Source organism: Eretmochelys imbricata, chromosome 1 (genome assembly GCF_965152235.1).
Source record: "Eretmochelys imbricata isolate rEreImb1 chromosome 1, rEreImb1.hap1, whole genome shotgun sequence".
Classification (NCBI taxonomy): Eukaryota; Metazoa; Chordata; order Testudines; family Cheloniidae; genus Eretmochelys; species Eretmochelys imbricata.
Window position 1 is genome coordinate 108,175,176 of NC_135572.1, and position 21,515 is coordinate 108,196,690.

The following is a 21,515-nucleotide window of genomic DNA, read 5'->3' on the forward strand; positions in this document are numbered from 1 at the left end:
TTATGCTATGTCAGTGATCAGACAATGAACTGTAGAGGTTGAATGGAGTGCACTTCACTAAACTGTGGCATGAAGATTAATTTCAGGTAATATAAGTTATGAACACTAATCTCAATCATTTAGCGAAAAAGCCTCTAGGTTTCAGGGAACTCTGCAAAATACAATAAAATCAGTTAACTGTATTCTGCACTCACATGAACATGGTCTAATCTGGTGACTTTGACCTTGCTATGGAATATCCTGTGTTCAGAATTACAGAAACACAATCATACTCTAGAGCAGGGGTTCTCTTTTTCTTTCTGAGGCCTTCCTCAACAAGCTATAAAAAACTTCACGGCCTACTTGTGCCACAACAACTGTTTTTTTGCATATAAAAAACAGGGTCAGCCCCGTCCCATGCCACAGGAGTCCACGCAAGGCTAGGTTGCTCAGGCTTCAGCCCCATGTGATGGCGATTTGGCTTTCTGCCCTGGGCCCCAGCCTGTCTAATGCTGATCCTGCTTGGCAGATCCCCTGACACCTGCTTCTGGCCCCCCAGTGGGCCCCAGATCCCTGGTTGAAAAATACTGCTCTAGGGAAGTCCTTGATATTGCTTATAGTTAGCAAGTTATCAAAGGTCCTGAACTGCCAGACCTAACCATTAAAATAAATGAGGCAGGAAATGCTGACATGATCGTTTTACATACGTTATCTCAGAGGTTTGCATATATTATTAAATCTGTTAATGAAGATGATGAAAAATCAGGCTATTAAGATCTCAGTGCTGAGTGCATTGGTGCATTAATTCTTTCTCCTTCTCTTTTCTTCGATATTTCAGTGCTACGGCTACTAAAGGATGGTGCAGACCCTCATGCTCTTATTTCCTCAGGAGGCTCCTTGCTCCATCTGGTAAGAGTGATTGAAGATTAGTGTTCGTGACAGTGGATAAATATGGCAAGATTCTGAGTAGCATATTGAGCATATTAACAACCACAAAGGTTTATCAATAATTTTTTATCTACACGGAGCACCACAGTGATTATAATTGCATCCAGCTGTGTACATGAAATACATCGTGGCGTTCAAAAGGCTTATGTAGGGATGCATCATGAAGTAAGGACAGCTACTAGCAAAATCCAGTTAGATGTTTTAGGCATAAATTATCTGCACAGTAAGTAAGAGCAAAGGAAAAATTGCCTGCTTCGTAAGATGGAGAAATGCAATATTTCAAAACCTTCACAGAGTAGAAAAAAGATAATTTAACCTTCAGTTTAACTGATGTCATTCCTTCCTTTTGATTTTTTTTCACTGTTGATCTCCTACAAATGGAAATCTAACACAGTATCTGCATTTAGATCACCATAGTTATTTGCATATCAGATTAAGTGATTAAAGGAAAAGGGAGCAGGTTTGTGTTTGCCATGTAATTAAGGGAGAGAGAGAAATACAGCAAATACACTGGTGTCTGGTCACTTTTAGTTACTGTGAGGTACAGGAGGACAATTGGGGACCCACAGCAGGGTTGTAAGAAGCTCTATTTCATTTTGCTGGGCCCCATCATGCATACCATGTTTTCTGGTTTGACCAACATAAATTTGCAGGGCACCTGAGTTTTGCTTTGAGGGTTGTGTCAAATGTCTCAATGCTCAGGAGAATATGACAAGTTTTGCCTGTTTTGAATACAAAATGATTAATTTGCCCAGATTCTTTCAGAAGGTTCACAAACATTAGTGAAACGTTCATGTAAGCCTGCCTGGTTTTCTAGTGTGTTTAAAAAAGCCAATAAAAAACATGCCCCCAAATTAAGGGCAGTATAATTGAAAATCAGAATTTGATCACACATTTCTACTGCTAGCAAACCAAATAAATCTAGTGGAAGCAATCCCATGATTACTGCTGCTACTACTTTATATTCAGACAAGGAAGTTAGTAACTCATGTCTCTAATACCAAAATAAATCATATTCATCTTAATCTACTTTACAGAGTGTACCTGATCCACCCCTGCAGATGTAGTGGTCTTTAAACTACATGGGGGTTCTGCCTGTGGGTTGCAGCTGTTGGTTATCTCTCATTGTACATGACCCTGATGCATACAGCTGAGTGAAAATCAGAATTTCTGTCCAGTGGGCAATTCCAATACTGCAACATTTGTTTTAATCCCAAACCTGCAGAAAAAGTTGAATTTGTCAAAAATTTTCAAGGGATGGAATATTTAGAAAAATTTCAATTTGGAAACAGTGAAATGTTTCATTTTGAGTCAGTTCAATATGAACCTGTGCAGAGGGGAATCTGCATTGCATCATGGCAGATGTAATCTGGCCAGAGAGCCCAGCCCAAAGGAGAAAATGGAGGCCTTAATGCCAATGCCAATGAGGCCATTAGCCACTGTACGAAATGCAACTTAATGATGAATTGACTAAAAATTAATCATTTTGGGTCAACTCAACAAACTGAAATTCATATTGAACCAACCCGAAACAAAATATTTTGTTTAAATTTTCCCACAGAAAAGTTTGATTTCTGTGGAAACTACATTTTCTGTCAAAAACACATTTTGACCGAAAATTCCCAACCAGCTCTAGTAATGTACAGCACACACTCCTTTGCTTCCCTGGCCAGCACCATTCACTTTGGTGCTGGCTGGACGCAGGACCTGTGGTGGAGCATGGGCTGAAGGTGACATGTGCTACAAAAAAACATTGTCTTATGATATTTCCGCTTGAGAGAGCTCTGCAAACCCTAAGTGGTATTAAATGATTCAAATTTATGCTGGATTTGAAAATATTTTTGTATTTTTTTGAGCGTTGACAATTTTTGCTTTGTCGACATAGAGGACCACCTGCCTCTGTGTGCCACACGAAGTTCACAGTTTAAGGGCCAAATCCTGTGTGTGCAAATTATCCCTTTAGAATGAGTAGGGTTCTTCTTGTGTGAGTAAGAGAGCAGGATCCTTTGTTATGCACAAATAGCACAGTCCAAACATGATGTGCAGGACAAAGGGACAACTTGAAGCTTTGGCTTTGTTTTTTAAGAGTATTCTGTATATGTGATGGGTTATCACTGAAAGGCCTTACAGAAGAAGAATGCTTTAAGGGGAGAGATGAGTGTGGACAGACAATATGACTCCTTAATCTTTTCAATTTTCAAATGTAAGGTCCATGAAGTAAGAACCAAAATTTCAGCCAACGTGCACCTTGCCAAAAACATATTTTGGAGAATAAGAAAGATTATTGAAAAACAAGTTTTCCCACAGTTAATTGGTAATCTCTGTGATAAATCAAGAAAGTTCAGTAAATATTGTACAGCACTTCTTTCTAGGGAAAAAGATCTTGCCTTTTTTGAAGTCAGTTGCAAAATTTCCATTGACTTCAGTGGGGTCAGGATGTCCCACAATAGGTACCCAGCCTTCATGCTCCCTTTTTCTTGAAGGCTGTATGTAGCTCCAGGTCAGCTACCATAGCTGTTGGCCATTAGGCTTAGTTCTAAAACATCTAATTTTAGTTACTTGGGCCCAAGTTTGTTACACAAATGTAACCCTGATTAATTCAATATGTCTTCATGAGTATAACAGAGGCAGAATTTGGCCTCCTAAAAGTATACTACTATTTCAGTTTGGTTTAGAGAGACATATGTTTCCCATTTTACATATATGGAACACAGCAGCATTATTACACTGGCATATTACAGATACAGTGTAACCTTATTAGACTCAAGACTCTGACTCTGTGTATGGAATTCCAACTCCGTTCCCAACATAATTTTACAATTTTTAGCCATTCCTGTATGCTGTTGTTTTGTATCCTAAACCCACGTTGCCTATAGACCAATGCAGTGCTGCCCATCTTCACCCCATTCATATTGGTTGTTCTTGTGTCTTATATCTCAGAAGACCAGAAGAAAAAGGAGAAGAGAAAAATTAATTCTCTTCTCTGGCCTTGTAATACTGTTGGTGTCTTTACTCACGTGCCCCTCTGTGATTTAGGAGTCAACAACAAAAGTGCTAGGCCAAGATTTTCAGAAGTGATGAGTGTTTTGGAGTTTCCAACGTGAGGCATCTTTGTAAAGTATTGAGCAACTGCCCTCTTAAAATGATACCCCTTTAAGGTGTGTGAAGTTGGACAACCAAAAAAATAAGTATCTCAAAACTGTTAATTAGATCTGAAAATCTGGCCCTCATTAACAGCCCAAAAGCGGTGTGGCTTGTAAGCAAGCTGTCCCACTCACATTTTAAAACCAAAAGAGAACCTTCTCTAAGGATTTTAAGTTACTCTACGTGGCAACTGGAAAACTCTTTTTAACTGCAGTTCTCAGTGAACTGTCGTTTAGGTTTTTTGAGCTTAATGCATCATGCCTCATTACATTCAGTAGGTCTCGTGGGGCCTGTCACTACCTAAGTTAACACACAATTCCAAGAGAAGTGAAAACTTCATGCAGGGAGAAACATGATATACTGTCGAGTATGTAAGCTACTGACTCGGTTTCGTGAATATTGTTAGTTCATTTACAGCCAAGTTCTTATCCCATTGGGGACAATGGCAAAATGTGCATTGATTTCAATGTGACCCAGATTTGACCCTCTTTTAAACACAGTGCCAATACATCTGAGGATCAGTCATGCTACAAACAGATCAGACAACTTTATTTCAAGATTTTTTTAAAAGTAACTTGGCATTTATTTAAAGATTTGCTCACTCAGATCATTTACGTAGCAGTTTTTAAAATTTAACTGGATATAATCTGCTTTATGTAAGGGAAAAGGCTGATCCTGGAGGATTCTTTGCCATTAGCATGAGAAATCTGCTAACCCAAGAACTGAATTAAAAATATATTTACCATAAAATGTCATTCAAAAATTACTTACAATATAAAACTGTTTCATTTCCTTTTTCCTCTGTGTCTTCTCCCCACTATACCAAAAAGTGATCTATTTCTTTAATAAAGATTGTGAAAGATGCTGAATTAAGAGCATTATTCACATTTTTCCAGACTGCCATATTAACGTGCTTTAAACCTGCAATTGAGAGTGGGACTTTCAGAAGTACTAAATTTTGACCTAACTCCCATTGACATCAATGGTAGCAGAGTTCAGGCCCTAAGCTTTTTTGAAATTACCACCTGGCTTGTCCATTCTTTTGGGAGGCACAGAATTGTTTCTTTGGTATGCCCAGTCAGTCAACCACCCTCTCTAACAAGAAAGCTAATTGCAATTGATTATTTTGTTGCACGAAGTGGACTAAGAATGCCAATTCATTTCACAAAAGCCACTGAACAAACATCAGAGTGCAATAATTATTTTATTTTTGTCACTGCACATCTGGGCTGTTTTCAAACCCAGATGAACTAGAGGCAAAAGACACTGTAGCTCATTGTTTATGCCTGGAGCTGTGCAGTCCCATCTGTAATTTGTTCCATATGAAAATTCTTAGGAAAGATCAGAACCCTGGTTTGTAATGATGTAATTTAATCAAGGGTAAATCTTGTTCTCTGTGTAGCTATGGAAAGCCAAGCCTTCTGTAAATTTGGATTCTACACTAATAGTATGGACTCCCTGCATGTCACAGAGTTTATTTCCATGGATCCATCAGCTCCCTTCAGAAATGGAAGCTTAATCTTCAATATATTATCTGATCACTTTCTATGTTATGTAGGGAATAAACACAAACTGAAAAAAGTTCCAGGGTAGCAGCCGTGTTAGTCTGTATCCGCAAAAAAAACAGGCGTACTTGAGGCACTTAGAGACTAACAAATTTATTTGAGCATAAGCTTTCATGGACTTATGCTCAAATAAATTTCATAACCCACGGAAGCTTACGCTCAAATAAATTTGTTAGTCTGTAAGGTGCCACAACTCCTCCTGTTCTTTTTTTGAAAAAAGTTCATTGATAAATTCACTTGTACCTTGAGTTAAGCCCTGTGTGTAATCTTCTCTTCTCTCTTTCAGTGTGCTCGTTATGATAATACCTTTGCTGCAGAAATTCTAATTGACAGAGGAGTAAACGTAAATCATCAGGATGAGGATTTTTGGACATCAGTGCATGTAGCCTGTGCATGTGATAATCCTGATATTGTCCTGCTACTGTTAGTAGTAAGTAAAACAATTCAGTGCATTGTGTTCTTGAAAACGAGACATAGTATGCAAAGGTATGAGATCTGAAATGTTTGTGTGAATGCAACATATAATATAAGTAATCCGATCAGTGAGAAGAATATATCCATACGTCATGGTTTTCTTTCTTTTTTCTTTCTGAGCGCAGCATATTTAGAGAGTCTATCATAAGAAATTTTTCAGGTCTGTAAAGTGACTACAGTGTAAATGTCATGTCAAGGGTTTTTTTTTGTTTTTGTTTTGTTTTGGTTAGGAGATGATGTATCTGGATAATAGGTCAGTCCCAAATGGGACAAGCAGATAATTTCCTTTCTCTTCTCCCCATTGCTTGCTATTAAAGGCCAAGCGGGCAGATAGTCCTATCAAAATTGTTTCTCAAAAGCAAGAAGTATTCTTGGCATTCAGTTACACTCAGTATTCATGAAGAGATATCTGTGAATGTGATGAAAGGAAGAGCAATTTAATATTTATCTAACCAACTTTGAATCTATGGAAGAAAGAATGTTATGTATAATAAGTGTAACAGACACTACATTCAGCCTATGATAGACGAGCACTTTATTCTTGTTAAGCTTTTTCTATTTCTAAGGCTCCAGACTTTAATCTTGGCAGGTATTGCGTGGATATTGGTCGCTGTTTATTTTACAATGTAGTTTAAAGGGACAATGTCGAAATTGCCCAAAGTGTTATCTAACTTTTTTTTTACTTGCTTATATCGATTTATAATATATAGCAAGAAAAAAGTACTATTTTAATGGCCAATTCCTGACCCCAAAGAAGACAAATGTAAAACTCCTGTTGAGTTCTACAGGTCTATAAGTATGTTCACACAAAATCCTGAATTTTATATAATAGGAATGTTTATTTTGACCCTTTTGAAATTCATCCATCCCTTGCTCTAGGCTATTGTGTATTACAAATACCACCAGAAAACTTATTCTAGAGCAGGGTTTCATAAACTGTTAAAAGCTGACTCTCGCTTAGGAAAAATGAAACTAATAGCGCCCACCCTATAACCCCACCATGTGGTGTTAAAGGCCTACTCATCTTAATTCACACATATTTTGGACCACATTGACTAATCTCTCACGCCCTCATCCATCCTTTGAAAATGCAGATATAGATTTTCATAATATTATTGTTCCTCTCCTCTCATATATGCGTTCATAAGCAGTGAAATAGTTAACAGCGTTGCCTTAAATAATTGCCATCAGCATCTGAATTAGCACCTATTGAAATAAATGAGATAGTTTACACCTTTGAATTATTGTTGCAGGCCGTCTGCAAACTGAGGCAGGCATCTCTCTATCAGTTACTCTTGGGGCAATTTTGAAAAATTTCTTAGCATTGTTAACAGCAAGAGAGAGACTCACTTTCTTAATTTAAATCTGAGACACTGAAGAACAATTAAGAAGTCTGTGTCTGCATCCCATAACTAGTGCTTCATGACCCCATCTGGGGGGCATGCCCCACACTACCAGAAACACTACAGAGAATATCACTGTTTTAATGTAGAGAATAAACCAATAGTGAAAATAACCCATGTAACTCCCCGTTAGCTCATCTGCTTACTCAAATCAGAGCCCTTCTTGAAAGGAGGACAGATGAGCTTTGCAGTATTTCTTGACAGTCAGCAGAGACTAAATCTGTCAGACCAAGGTGGAAAGAGTTCTTGAGTGCAAGAACTATTTTCTCTTAGTGAAAATATCCTGTCATCAGACACTCCCATTTAAATTACGGTACATTAGATTGCGTGACTTTTCTGATCTCAACTGCTTTGGTACCTTCTGAGAAGGGAAGTGGTTTCTTACATAACCAAGACCTAATGTATTTAGAACTTTATAGGTCAAAACCAGCATAATGAATTAGCTCTGAAAAAAATGCAGATTAAGATGTACAGGTATAATGCATTCCATGAGAACAACATGTCAAGCAAGTAGGGTGTTGATGTTTCCAAATGGTCTTCTGACACACTCCTAATATAGAGTATTCTAGTAATGACAATGGTATAAATAACTGTATTATGAACAAAATGAACTGCATCTGAACAAAATGATTGTAATATTCTTTAAAGGCTCACATGGAATAATGCACTCCTTGCCTACTACCTGAGCTTCCAGAACTAGCAGGGGATCCAGTTGTAACCCTTCTTCTGCCCGTCAGAGTTGGCAGCAACAAGGGCCGGGTTCAATATCTAGGGGATTCATTCCAATAACACAATGCAAACCGGCTCGAGCCCCCACCCAGTGACCTGGGACAAATATATACCACCCCCGCTGGGTGCCTCCAAGAGGCAATACTTCCCCTCTCGCAAGCACATAGTCTGAGTGTAGCAAAAAGCCTTTTAATAACAGGGAGAAACAATGTGGCATTATGTTGGGGAAACACCACCAACAGGATTCGTAACACAACCCATGAGCAAAAAAAAAAAATCACCCCAAGCAAATTGGGGCGTGTCCTTTCCCTTTGGTTCTTGAGTCCAGCAACCCCAAGTCACCCAAAGTCCCAAAAGTCCAATGACCCCAAAGTCTCTGTCCCTGGTCAGGGCAGCTCCAGAGTTCAAAAGTTTATCTGCAGAGCTTTACCTCCCAACCTGGGTGGAGATGGGGGGGGGGAAGAGAGGTAAGGGGCACTTTACATGATCTGAAGCTGACCGTCCCACACCTCCATAGGGGGCCTTCGCTCCGCCAGCCGCCTCACGAACTGCTTTGCTCGGCTCCGCTCCACTGCTCCACCAGCCGGTCCACGAACTGCTCCGGTCCACGAACTGCTCCGCTCCACATCCCACAAGCAGCTCCCGCCGTCCAATGAACTGCTCCACCAGCCTGTCCACAAGGCACTCCAGCTGTCCCACAAACTGCTCCACAATATATCTTCAGGCTCCCCCACTACTTAACACAATGCTCAGTGATTTCAGCTGTTAGTCAGTTCAGCTCTTTGGTGAATTCAGCTTGTAGTGGAGGAGCCTCAGTGCTGGTGCACCATTAGCCCAAAGTGAGCTCAGCAGCCTGTAACTAGACTCTTAATGGAATCAAAATTAGCTCTGATATGCCTCAGTGGAGAGAGGAGGAAGTGCAATTAGCATATAAGGCCCTCACCCACGGGCCCATGCCACCAAGTGTTAATACTTGTCCCCAGCCTCTCTCAATTCACAGAGTTTTGGAACCCATGACCCTTGCCTAGCGAGTGCTGCTTAGTTGATGGTGAGTCCCTCCATCATAACAAAAGGCCAAGTACAGTTCCAAGCACAGTTCCCATAATCAGGGTAATAATTTATTCTTCCTGCCCCAATAACAGAGACACTGGGGATCCCACAGCAGCCAAAGTGACCATTTGGGCAGCTATGGCCTCATTCTAGGCGGGGTGGGTGTGCCTATGCAAATGAGATTGGCCCCAAAGTTCTTTTCCACAACTTGCCACACCTCACCACCAGAAGTCAGGGTGGAGCTCATCCTGACACTGCTTACACAGTCAATCATGGGTGACAAAAGTGGGCACGCTCCCCTAGGTAGGGAGCTCCAAAAGCTCCTGTACTCCTTTCAGTTGCTTTCACCAAGCCACTGGTGTTATCTCTCACTGATCTGAGTCTCACCATATCATTTCTTAGAATCTTGGTGAGTCTTAGCCTTTTATAATTTCTGAATTCATTTATGATTGCTGTTTTCCTCAAGCTGTCAATTACATCTGACATCTGATTGTGATTGGTCCCATTAGGTGCAACATGTATTATGTATACTATTTTCTGGTTTTGTGTGTTGACTATATTATTATGTTCTTAAACCACAGCTGTCAGATATGATAGAGTGGGAGTTAGCCACTATAAACATTGTCATTACTTTTGCCAAATACGGAGAAATCTCTGGCAGACGGTATTTGCACATTTTGGTCCAAGTTCACTCCACCTTAACCAGTATAGGATAGTACTGTTTGTTGTGTATTCCTTCTTGTTTATTCCTCCTTTAGTTTGAGAAGACCACTACATTGGCTAAAATTGATAAGTTCGTGTTGCAGAAGCAATGAGCTGGTTCATGATCTTCAACCATTTATTAACACAAGCTTTGACTGTATCTAATGCTTACCCTTTCTCCATAGCCTGTTGTGTTGGGCTCTTCAAGTTGAAGTATCATGGCCTAAGACATTGTGAGCACATTGTACTGCCATACAAATAATAGATATGTATTTTCTTTTCTTTATGACTAATTTACAGTATAAGTACGGAAATCTAAGTCACGAACAGTCAAGAGCATCTATTCCCTGATGAAATGGGGTAAAAAAATCCTCAAATATCCTATTCTCAATCTGTTTCATTAGAGAAATTATGTCTTTTTGAAGCAGGGCAATATTTTCCTTATTCAAGCCTGCCATTGCTCCCTGGGTGAGATTTTCAAAAATGCTCAGCATGATATACTCCTAATGACTTCAGTGGAAGCAGAGTTAGGGCAGTGTTCAGCACTTTTGAAAATCTCACCTCTGCACCCTAGGATTTTGCTTAGAACTGCAATAGAATATAATCCCATTATTTCAAACTGGGTCTATAACCAAAGTTCTTTTGTATCCCACATCATCTGTGCTTTGATCCCTATTTATTATAAACCTTGTTTTTCAAAAGCATTTGTACATCTTCTGAAACGTTGCAGCATATGAGGCTCTCCTATGTGTACTATAGTTGAACAAAACAAGAATATTTCTGTAATTATATATACACATATATTGGCAAATTCTGCCCCCTTCCTATGTAGTCAGCACTCCTCAGGGCAGAATTTGGCCCACACTACATAAATCACTTATTTTTCTCCCAGGATTGGGAATAATAAATATAATCTTGTGGAGGGAAATTGTTAGATGAGCAATAGTTTCTGAACAGTGACATAAATAATACATTTAGTAACATTTCATCCAAGTGAAAATGGAAGTAGAAATTGTAGGGAAGCTTTTATTTCACATCCCCAAACCATGTTTGTGTGAGCTTCTAATATTAATAATTACATTACCTTGAGGTTGGAGTGTTTCAAGGTCTGTGTCTAATGTGTAGTGTGGGACTGGATAATGTCCATATCAGCTGCAGGCAACTTCTGTTATTCCACAAATTTACTATGCAGTTAAAAGAGTAAATAACTCTTCATAAAACCTCATGAATTCCTTCATTTTGTTTTATTTTTTAAAATTCCTTTTTAATTTATTTGAATAAGAAAACAATTGCAACGTTTTCTCTCTTAAAGATTGAATATGCAGGACATCTACAAGCAATAAATTAAAAGAAAATAGCCCAATCCCTCCCCACCATGGGCCAAATCCTGAATTTGTATCTTGTGCAAAAATGTAATAGAGGTCAATGGGAAACTTGCCCAAGTAAGCACAATGGGGCTTCATTCTTGATTGGTTCCTATGGTCCGTAATAAACATGATTAATAATGTATTAGAATGATACACAGCAGCAGTCAGTTATGCAGGGTTTTTTTTGTTTATAGGCACATGAAAATAGTTATGTATTGCAGAAACCAATTTCTTTCTAATACTTTCTTTTTCTGACATTACTAGAAAAACAAGGAATTTAATCACTATCTGTCATCTGAGTGAATGTTGCTTTTGCTCAGCTGGGTTGTATTATTTGGAATTGATGGACAAAATTCAGTTTTGGTTTAGGTGTTTAAGATTCTGTTTTCTTTAAAGGAGTTGTTCTGGGGCTGTATTTGATCCAATATCTTTTAAAAAAGAATTTGGGAAAACTGAGCTGCTTGTGAGTATATAAGACAGAGTTCTGCTTGAAACATCCTGCATTAGGTTTACAGGAGCAGATCTGCAATGTTAAACAAGTTGTCTGAGTTGTGGAACACCAAACAACACTGCAGTTCATTTGGGCATTTTTGAAGTGCCCCCTGAATGAACAGGTATACTTCCAACGTTGTTGACCTCCTGCTCTGAAGATTTCTTGCTTCTGCCATGAGAACAGACCATCTCACTTATGAGTAATGGAGAGTTGAAAAGCAAATGGAAGGAATGGTGTAAAGAGAATGTCAAGTACCTTTTAGGCTTCCATGAGACTGGAATATGATTTATCCTCCAAAGAGAAGACTTTAATGTATTATTACTTGCTGCACAGTCTCTCAGTTTAAAGGATATTTTTCACAGAACTCTGATACTACCTGTATGTAGAAATTAACCAAAAAAAAAAAAAAATGGGCATGACATTTGTGTTTGCATAAGCCCATGACCAGATTTGGCATTTTCTCTTATAAAATAGTTTTACAGACAGTTGGCCAAATCAATCCCTGGCATGAGTGAGTGAACTCTCTTTGCAGATTGTTCTCAATGTAATCAATAAGAAAAGGAGGACTTGTGGCTCCTTAGAGACTAACAAATTTATTTGAGCATAAGCTTTCGTGAGCTACAGCTCACTTCATTGGATGCATTCATTTCCACTGAATGCACACTAGGATGTTTTGACACTTTAACTATACTGGTGAAAAAATCCCCCCTCTCAACAACATAGTTAAATTGGTAAAACTTTTACATTTTAAACTTTTACATTGAGGCTCACCATTTTTTCACCACTCTGGTATGGTAAAGGGACCATAAAGTATTAATTTGAAATTATATTTACACCCATTTTTAGATCTTCTTAACAGCTGGAGTGATGAAAATGAGCATTAGTTTTAAATGATAATAAGGCCCACAGACTATAAATATTGGAATCATGTAGCCCATTATTAAAATCCAGCTATCCTCTGCAGTGAAACTCTACAATTTCACAAGAGGAACATTACACAACTGGTTAAAACAGTAAGTAAATTGTACCATATCTCATTGAAACTACAGAAGAAATTTAGTTAGGCAGAATGTGATTATTCAAGTTGAAATTTGGTGAGCACTTTGAGCTTAAGAGTCCCATTCTTACAAAAAAGTATTATGGGACATTTAATGATCATAAATGGTCCTGTCATATATCTCATCTGAAAGGCAGCATCTCCAGAAGCACATTATTCTGAGCACTGAGCTGGAAGAGTGATGCAATACTGATTAAGAAGGGAGAATGTTGTCTCCTGAATCACATTTCCTTCATCCACAGTACCGTTTCCTTCATCCTCTAAGTGTGTTATGGATATCTCTTACAAAACCTACTCTGATTTTGCTTAGCTTGTGAGATCTGACAGGTTTATACTCCTGTTTAGGTAAGGAAAGCTGAAAATATATACTTTTAAACCACTTCCACATTGGCAAACACCATAATAATGTATTGTATTTAACAGGCCAGATTCGGTTGCAGTGATAATATTGGTTGAGCATTTTAAACCTGACTATATATTTGATTTGTGGTATTTTGTTCCCACGTTGCTCGTTAATGAACCCTAACCCTAACCCTAACCCTAACCCTGTCAATTCCCCATCTATTTGGAAATAGCATTTTATATTATGTACAGTAGGCCAAATTCTGCAACCCATGTATGCAACTCTTTTGACTTCAGTGTGACTGAGAGCACCATTCGGACAGTGGCATTATAATGGATCTGACTAAAAGCACCAAAATAGGATGAATCCTGGCAAACAATGATCAGTGATCACAATATTATTTGCTTTAGGATTAAATGAAAGATAAAAAATGGAAATAAGAAGAAAACACTGAGTTCTTCAGCACATACTTTGTACTTTCATGGGCTACAAAACTTGCTGCAGTATAAAATTTATATGAAAAGCTGCAGGACATATGATGTGATCATAGGGGTGTGTGGATGTAATTATTCTACATGTGTTTCATAATTATACAGAAGTAATGTATTGCAGAAGTTGAGAATTCTCATTATTTGTGTAATATATTGAATGAAATCACATAGAATACCAGCCAGGTATACAATGATTGTGTATAAGTTTCTATGTTATAGTATCAGGGTTTAAAAGGTGCATGGTGATTATAAAAAATGAGGAGCTTGTTAGAAATATCAACCCTAAGAAAAATATTAGCAAATAATATTAAAAGAAATAACCTCATAACAAGTAGTAGTATGAAATCAAGAGAAAAGAATATAATTAAAAAATAAACATTTTTCAAACATAAGAAAGTTAAAGGACAGGAGACAGTAGGGCCATTGAAGGTCAAGAATAGGAAGTAATTAATGGTAACCTGAGAGTGATATTTAGAGGTTGAGTTAATTCTTTGCGTCAGCAGTATTTGTGAGAGAAGCTGAGAAAACAGTGGTCCATTAATTGGATAGGCAGTCTTCTCATAATAGGTATGAGAAGGGAGGCATAAGTGTGAAATACTAAACATTGTTCAGTTGTGCCAGTGGAGAAAGTGGACAACAACACTGACAGAGTGGACAACAATTAAAAAGGAAAATTGGGGGACACCAATCTATCTTTTAGTAAAGTTTGCTTTTAATTCTGTTTTATGAAAAGCATAACTTAAGTTATTGTATCCTACTCCTGGTGGTGCTCACATTGTGCCAGAGATTAGACTACTGAGTAATATGAATATTAGGTGATCCAGTAGTTAGGACACTAGCCTGTGACTTAGGAGCTGTTGGTTCAGTTCCCTGCTCTGCCATGAACTTCCTATGTGGGGGATTGTTCAATTAATTTAGTATCCCTGTGCCTTAGCTCTACATCTGTAAGACAGGAGGGTAATAGTATGTCTTACTTCTCAAGGGTGTTCTAAGGAAAAATACATTAAATATTGTTATGTACTCAGATGTTAAGGTAGTTGCATATAAATATCTTATATAGACAAACATGTGAAGACTTCTAATGCTTGAAGACTTCTAAACCCATTCCCCTTTGTATTTACCAATTTCTCTCACACCAAGAATATGGCACTAAACATTTCATTTGGATAGAAGAATATTGTGTCTTGACAGTTTAGGATATGAGTATTAAGTAGGTCACACATGTGGAAAGAGCCTCAGGCAAGGTATAAAGTTCCTGGGAACTGAATTTCTCCACTGATGTCAGAAAGGGGAAATCTCTGTGAAGAAGGAATGCTATGCCCTTACTTTTTGTATTGGAGAATTCTGACAAGAACCTAGCCAGTCTTTCTTCTGTTAGCTTCTCATAGATCTCATTTGCATGATGAGTCTCTTGCAGAAATTTGTGGATCCATCTAGTTTTGAAGAGACCTAGAGGCTCTGGATTTTATTATTTATGTTTTTACTGAAAATAAAGCCTTTTTAAAGCAAGCTTTGCAACTAAACTGTTCAAGGGATTTTCAATTTTGATGAAAAACTGGGTGACAACTTTCACGAAAATGTTGTTTTTGTTTTTCAATCTGCTCTCTGTATAGGCATTCCTTTATCCCTCCATCACCAAAATGCTGCCACCTCAGAGAAAAATGCAACAGTCATTTTAAAACTTATTACAAATACTGTATACAATAGTATAAGAACAGGAAAGGAAGAAGAATATTTCTTTCGTTAAGTCAAAGGGCAATTTATGTTGGTGGAATGTATATATTACTCATATTGGAATTATGTCAGAACACAAGGGTAAAGGCCCATATTTAAGGGGGAAATGTCAAAGAATTCTTTGTGACCACAAGTTGTCAATGTAGTGTATTGTGACACTACAATTAAGTGCTGTGAATCTGTGTTACCACCTTACTCTTATGACTCAGAGGCAAACCTGTAGCCCAGCAGTTTGTTCTTTTGAAGGTACATATTAAACCTGTGACTCAAAGTAAATAATACTCTGCGTGCATTGGATAGTTCCTAACATATTGTATTTTGACAAGAATGGTTTAATTGCTGAGTTCACCTGCTAATGGACCTTTTAAAACTTTAGAAACCACACCAGTTTTACATAAAGATGGAGAAGATGGGTGAAAGTTTTCAAATTCCACGTAATAGCAATAGGAGTAATCCACCAAAAAACAAAAGTGGGATGTTCTGTTACATCTGGTTGGTTTTAACATTGTGGATACCATTGAAAACATAGAATAATAAAACTAATGGTGAGTATGGTAAAATTATGGGTAAATAGTTATCAATAACATCTCATTGATATATTTTGTAAAAAGTCAAGGAAGTGTCCTAAATTTTTCAGAACCCTTTGATAAGATACTTGCAGGGCCTCTCAGTTTTGCCTAAGTACTGCATTTTTATAGCTTGGTGTGTCAGAGATGCTTGTTATTAAAGGTGTATGAAGGATTTAACAATTAGAAATAATGATCAAGATGCTTTTCAATACTGGATTGGCAGAAGGGCTTATTAATGTGGAAGATGTCAAGTGGAGGAAGGATGAAGAAAAGATTTTTGGCCTCTGATAAGTGGTTGGCCTCTGCAGTTCATTTGAAGTTACAGTGGGCAGTAAGGTGAGTGAGATCCTCAGTGTTAGAAATGCTGAGGTCCTGAACCAGTGGGACCAAAAAGGAGGGGCCTTGTGCATCCATATACTGGTATTTAGTTACCTTGTCTTATAAACATTATCATAAGAAAGGAATGCTTATTCTGTGCTGTAGGCACTCCTGAAAATTTCTTAAATCTGCAAGCATAGATTGTACTGCTTCTCTGTCCCCCTTCTCTTACCCCCTCCAACCATTAATCAAGATTATACATAGCAATCACCAATAACTCAGCAGCAATAAATAAACAAAAAACCCACCATGCTTAAGGTTTTTAAGATCCCTCATCATTGCCTTCCCATCCACTCATTGTAAAAGGAAAGACCAGGACAAATAACTAGCAATGGGGAAATGATATCCAAAGCTGAGGGGCCCTCACAGAGAATATCTTTGCAGCTTCCCCCTCTCCCTGATTCAAGTGTGGGGAGAGAGATGGTCTTTCAGATAAGTGTGTCCCAGGCCATTTACAAGGGGCTATGATCTTGGATTCTTGGAAGAGAGAAAGCAAATGAATATGCATGAATTTTTGAACTCATGAGTGACTGACTAGAGGAAAACACAGCAGTGATATAATTTATCAAAAATTCAAGGGCAGCTTGTCATGATGCGCAGCCCTAAAGATTGGTGTGTAAAGGTAGTGAGAAGAAAACTGCTTCAGCAAAAAAGTGGCTTATGGATTGAAAGTAGATGGTTTTGGTAAAGGTTAACAGTACAGGGTTAATGGAGATAATAAAGAAGGTGACAGAAGGGTCATTAAAAAGCTCACGTGTTTACGTGTACCTCTGCACTTTCTTCAGTTAAATTAACAGGAGGGGAGAAACGTATAGTGGAACGGAAGTCCTAAGTTTAGAATAACTGGTGTAGACTTGGTCTCTGAGAATGAGGAGCTAATTTAATTTAGTGGACAACAATGTAAACTAATGAGATTGGGATACGAAATGAAGCATAGGCATTAAAGACTCAAATTGAAGAACAATGGAGATCCGCGAGAAAGGTTTTTTCGGGGGGTGGATAACGAATTTCTTGGGAATGGAAGTTGTTGGTAACACTGAAATGTTCGTAACTCTGAACAAAACGTTATGGTTGTTGTTTCAAAAGTTTACAACTTAACATTAAGATAATACAGCTTTGAAAATTTACTGTGCAGAAGAAAAATGCTGCTTTTAATAATCGTACATAATCATAATGTTTAAATGAACAAGCACAAAAACAGTTTCCTTATCTAGTCAAATCTTTTTTAAAATTTGAATTTAAAATTTCCCTTTTTTTTTAGTAGTTTATGTTTAACACAGTACTGTACAGTATTTGCTGCTGCTACTTTGTGTGTGTGTGTGTGTGTGTGTGTGTGTGTGTGTGTGCTTCTGCCTGATTGCATACTTCTGGTTCCAAATGAGGTGTGTGGTTGACCAGTTAGTTCATAACTCTGGTGTTCGTAACTCTGAGTTTGGACTGTATTTGTAGTACTTACATTGTTAGGTTAAGACACAACAAAAATAACTGCTGACACCAGTTTCACATCTTTCCCTGAAGCATTGTCTATGGGTTTTTTTGTAGAGTACTTAATCTGGAGGCAACTTGATAATATTCAGAACTGTATTCTTGACCCAGGAGCCACAGTATGTAAATTTTGCACCTATTCTATTGAATGATTTGGTGGCATGGAACTATTACACTTTTAATCAGCAGCACTGTGTTCAGGTTTAAAAATGGAATATGGCAACTCATGGAAAAAAGAAAAGGACTAGCCTATGAATAGTTCAAGATGGATTTATTTTCAGAAAAGGTGTTTAAAAGACAGAACTGTTGAGAGAATGAGCAATAAAGCGTTAGGTTCAGGAGAGAAAGCAGACAATGATAAACAGGTTCAGGAGAGGAAGGAGACAATGATAAAAGAGGAAACTAAACATACTTTGGAGATGGGAATTAACTAGTATATGTCCACCTATCATATGATGATAAGATTGCAATATATGAGCAGATTTGATAAAACCCATGAAAACAGCAAATTAACCTATTAAAATGCATAATTAGGGAGAAAGGCCTTGAGAGGCCACGTGGTATTCTTATGTCCCTTAAGTATTTGTGTTCTATTTCTTCGTATAAAATACTTTGTAGCCCTTTTGAAATAGAAAAAAAGTGCAGAAGTTTATATGCCTATATATTAGTTGACTAATTCTTTTTTTTCATGCAAATGAACTTGTAATCATATCACTGATATGATATGCATACTGATTGAGTGCTATATATTACGGGATCATATCAAATTTGATCAATAAGAAAATAATATATGATCATTTTTCTATAGCAGGATTAGGATATTGTGGTTACAGAAATATGCCTTGCATTCTGTGGCTAGAAAATCTTTTTAGTGTACTGTACTTCATGCATTACCCAGACACAGTAACTTCATAGTTTGAGTCTACTTGGATGGGCTAGTTCTCTAGTTACACTATGTTGTTCTGGAATCCAGTTTCCTTTTGAGTTAAGATGGCATTCTAAGCTTTCTAAGTACAGTGGTATTTCACACAATGACTTGTTTGTAGAGAAAAATAGATTTAATTACCATGCATCAGGAGAGTGTTACTCAGGCTGCATATTAACCTGCTGTACAGCACATAGCTTGAAGTCTTGGAATATCTCAAGGTTATTAATCACCCCTGTGAATTTAACACATTGCAAAAATGCCAATTAGTTGACTTAGTGCTTTGGAACTATTAGCTGCTTGCAGAAGCATAATGCACTTATATTCACAGCTTCTAGATACTGTATACAATAGTCACTTGTTACATACCATTTAACGTCTCAGCATTTCCCACATGCAGGGAGAGAGCATACATCCTTTTTTTTTTTTAATGTACATCATCCACATGTATCTGTTCATTTAGTTTTTGTCACCTACACACCAGTATCAAAGTGGCAATATCCAGTCACATACATGAAACTAAGTCATTTATCCCCATGTGTCATTTGGCACCTCCCCTCTTTATAAAACAAAAGTAATTCTATGAGGAATCAGCGAGAAGCAGAATATGCACTGGAGATGTACAACCAGTGCATTTTAGCTGCTTAGCAACTGGAGTTTGAAGCAGAAGCATTGCTTCCTAATCTTCCTGCCTACCCACACCAGTTTCAGCAACTTGAGGGGGAATGGGAAGAAGTCCAGGTTGCTAAACAGTTGTTCAGATTTTGCTACAACTCATTTATTCACCCAGTTAAGTTGTTCATTTGACCCTACGAGCTAGAAACTGCTCAGGAGCAGCTTTTCCTCTTTAGAGCTGTGTCTGGCTACCTTCTTAATCACCCTGCCTGACTCACTCCTGCTAGGGGAAGAAGAAATTTATCATAATCAATTCAATGATGATATCCCTTTACATTGTTTGGAGTCCAAAATATGAAAGCCATGAAGAAAGAATGTAGTTAAGAACTAGGATATATCACATTAGACCAGACTTATTGTCCGTCATCTCTGGCAATAGCCAATAGCTGATCTTCAGAGGAAGTTTTCCACCCTCACTTTTCTGGCAATAATGCATCTAATTAATTTTGCAGTGCTATACATGAGTGCCATTCCTTTTTGACCCCTGCAGGTGATCATTTTATGCCCTACAACAGGAATTGGCAATCTTTGGCACGCGGACCATCAGGGAAATCTGCTGGCAGGCCGGGATGGTTTGTTTACCTGCAGCGTCCGCAGGTTCGGCCGATTGCAACTCCCACTGGCCGCGGTTCGCTGTCCCAGGCTAATGGGGGTTGCGGGAAGTGGCGCAGGCTGAGGTATGTGCTGCCGCCGCTTCCCGCAGCCTCCATTAGCCTGGAATGGTGAACCGCGGCCAGTGGGAGCTGCGATCAGCCGAACCTATGGATGCTGCAGGTAAACAAACCGTCCCGGCCTGCCAGCGGATTTCCTTGACGGGCTGTGTGCCAAAGGTTGCCAATCCCTGCCCTACAACATGAGTTCTGATTGATCTTAGTTTGCATACTTACAAACATAAACAATGGTCAAAAAATAACCCACCCTGGTTTTAAATCTAACTAATGTATTTAGTTCAATGACTTTTTGTGGCAATAAATTCAACAGACAGACTACACTATATGAAGCAAAATGTTACGCCTGTGTGAAATAGAAGTACCTTTTTGGTTCTAAAATTAGCAGGCATTAACTTCATCAAGTGACCTTTTGTTCTCATATTATGAGACAAAGACTGATCACTTTGTACTGTATCTGTCATAATTTTGAATCATTAAAATGAAATTAAATTTGAAAAAATTGTGTGCTTCTGAACTGTTATCAGAGGAGTTCAGTGTTGGAATTGTTTGGTTTTTCTATAAGACTTGCAGATTAAATCCCATGTGCATGAGCAGATGCGGAAATACTAGAATTTAGTTTCAGTCCCCAATGGTCCTTTGAAGGTCCCCTTGTAATTATTCTCCTTCCCTTGCCAAATAATTCTAGAGTTTACAATCTCTTGTCATACACACATCCTGTTAAACTTCAGCCATATGTATCGCCCTTTTCCTGACCTTTTAAATTTCTGCTGTTATATTTTAAGGATACGTGAATAAAACTGAATGCATCGCCCAAAGATGGTACTGTTTAATGTAATGTCATAATAACGTTTTATTAACTGTTTTTCTATGCCTTCTTCAGTGCATCTTCGCATCCCATTTGTTTAACTGTTGCACAATGGTCAAATGCATTCTTTGAGCTATCCCCAATTATTTTTACAATACTTTGAAAAATACATTTCAGTTAAAGAGTTGAGACTGAAAGCATGTGTTAGTGCAGTCCAGCAAGCACTCTCCAGATAATCACACCATTTACAAAAGTTTTACATCTTTTTTTTAAGTGTGGAAATAAGCAGTTAAAGAAGACAGCCAGCTTTGCTCTGTTGTGGATCTTACATAGTTTCCCACTACCACATAATCCTTCAACACTGTCTATCGCTCCACCCCACTTACAACACTACCCAAACATACCTTTGCCTTCTTGTTTGCTTTTGTAATAGAAAAGGAGGGAAAGAGACAAAGCTTCCACATCCCTCCAGGTCTCACCCACTTTCTTGTTATCTCCTCATTATATCACTTCTTTACTCAGCACATG

The 21,515-nt window shown here is 38.1% G+C and overlaps 1 protein-coding gene across 1 annotated transcript in view; it reads left to right on the forward strand.

The window, feature by feature from the left end:
* MYO16 (myosin XVI) overlaps positions 1-21,515 on the forward strand; it is a 474,546-nt gene that overhangs the window by 41,172 nt on the left and 411,859 nt on the right. The window contains exons 2-3 of the mRNA XM_077807065.1: positions 818-888; positions 5,923-6,066. Coding sequence (XP_077663191.1) covers positions 818-888; positions 5,923-6,066 — 215 coding nt within the window. The remainder of the gene's footprint in view (positions 1-817; positions 889-5,922; positions 6,067-21,515) is intronic.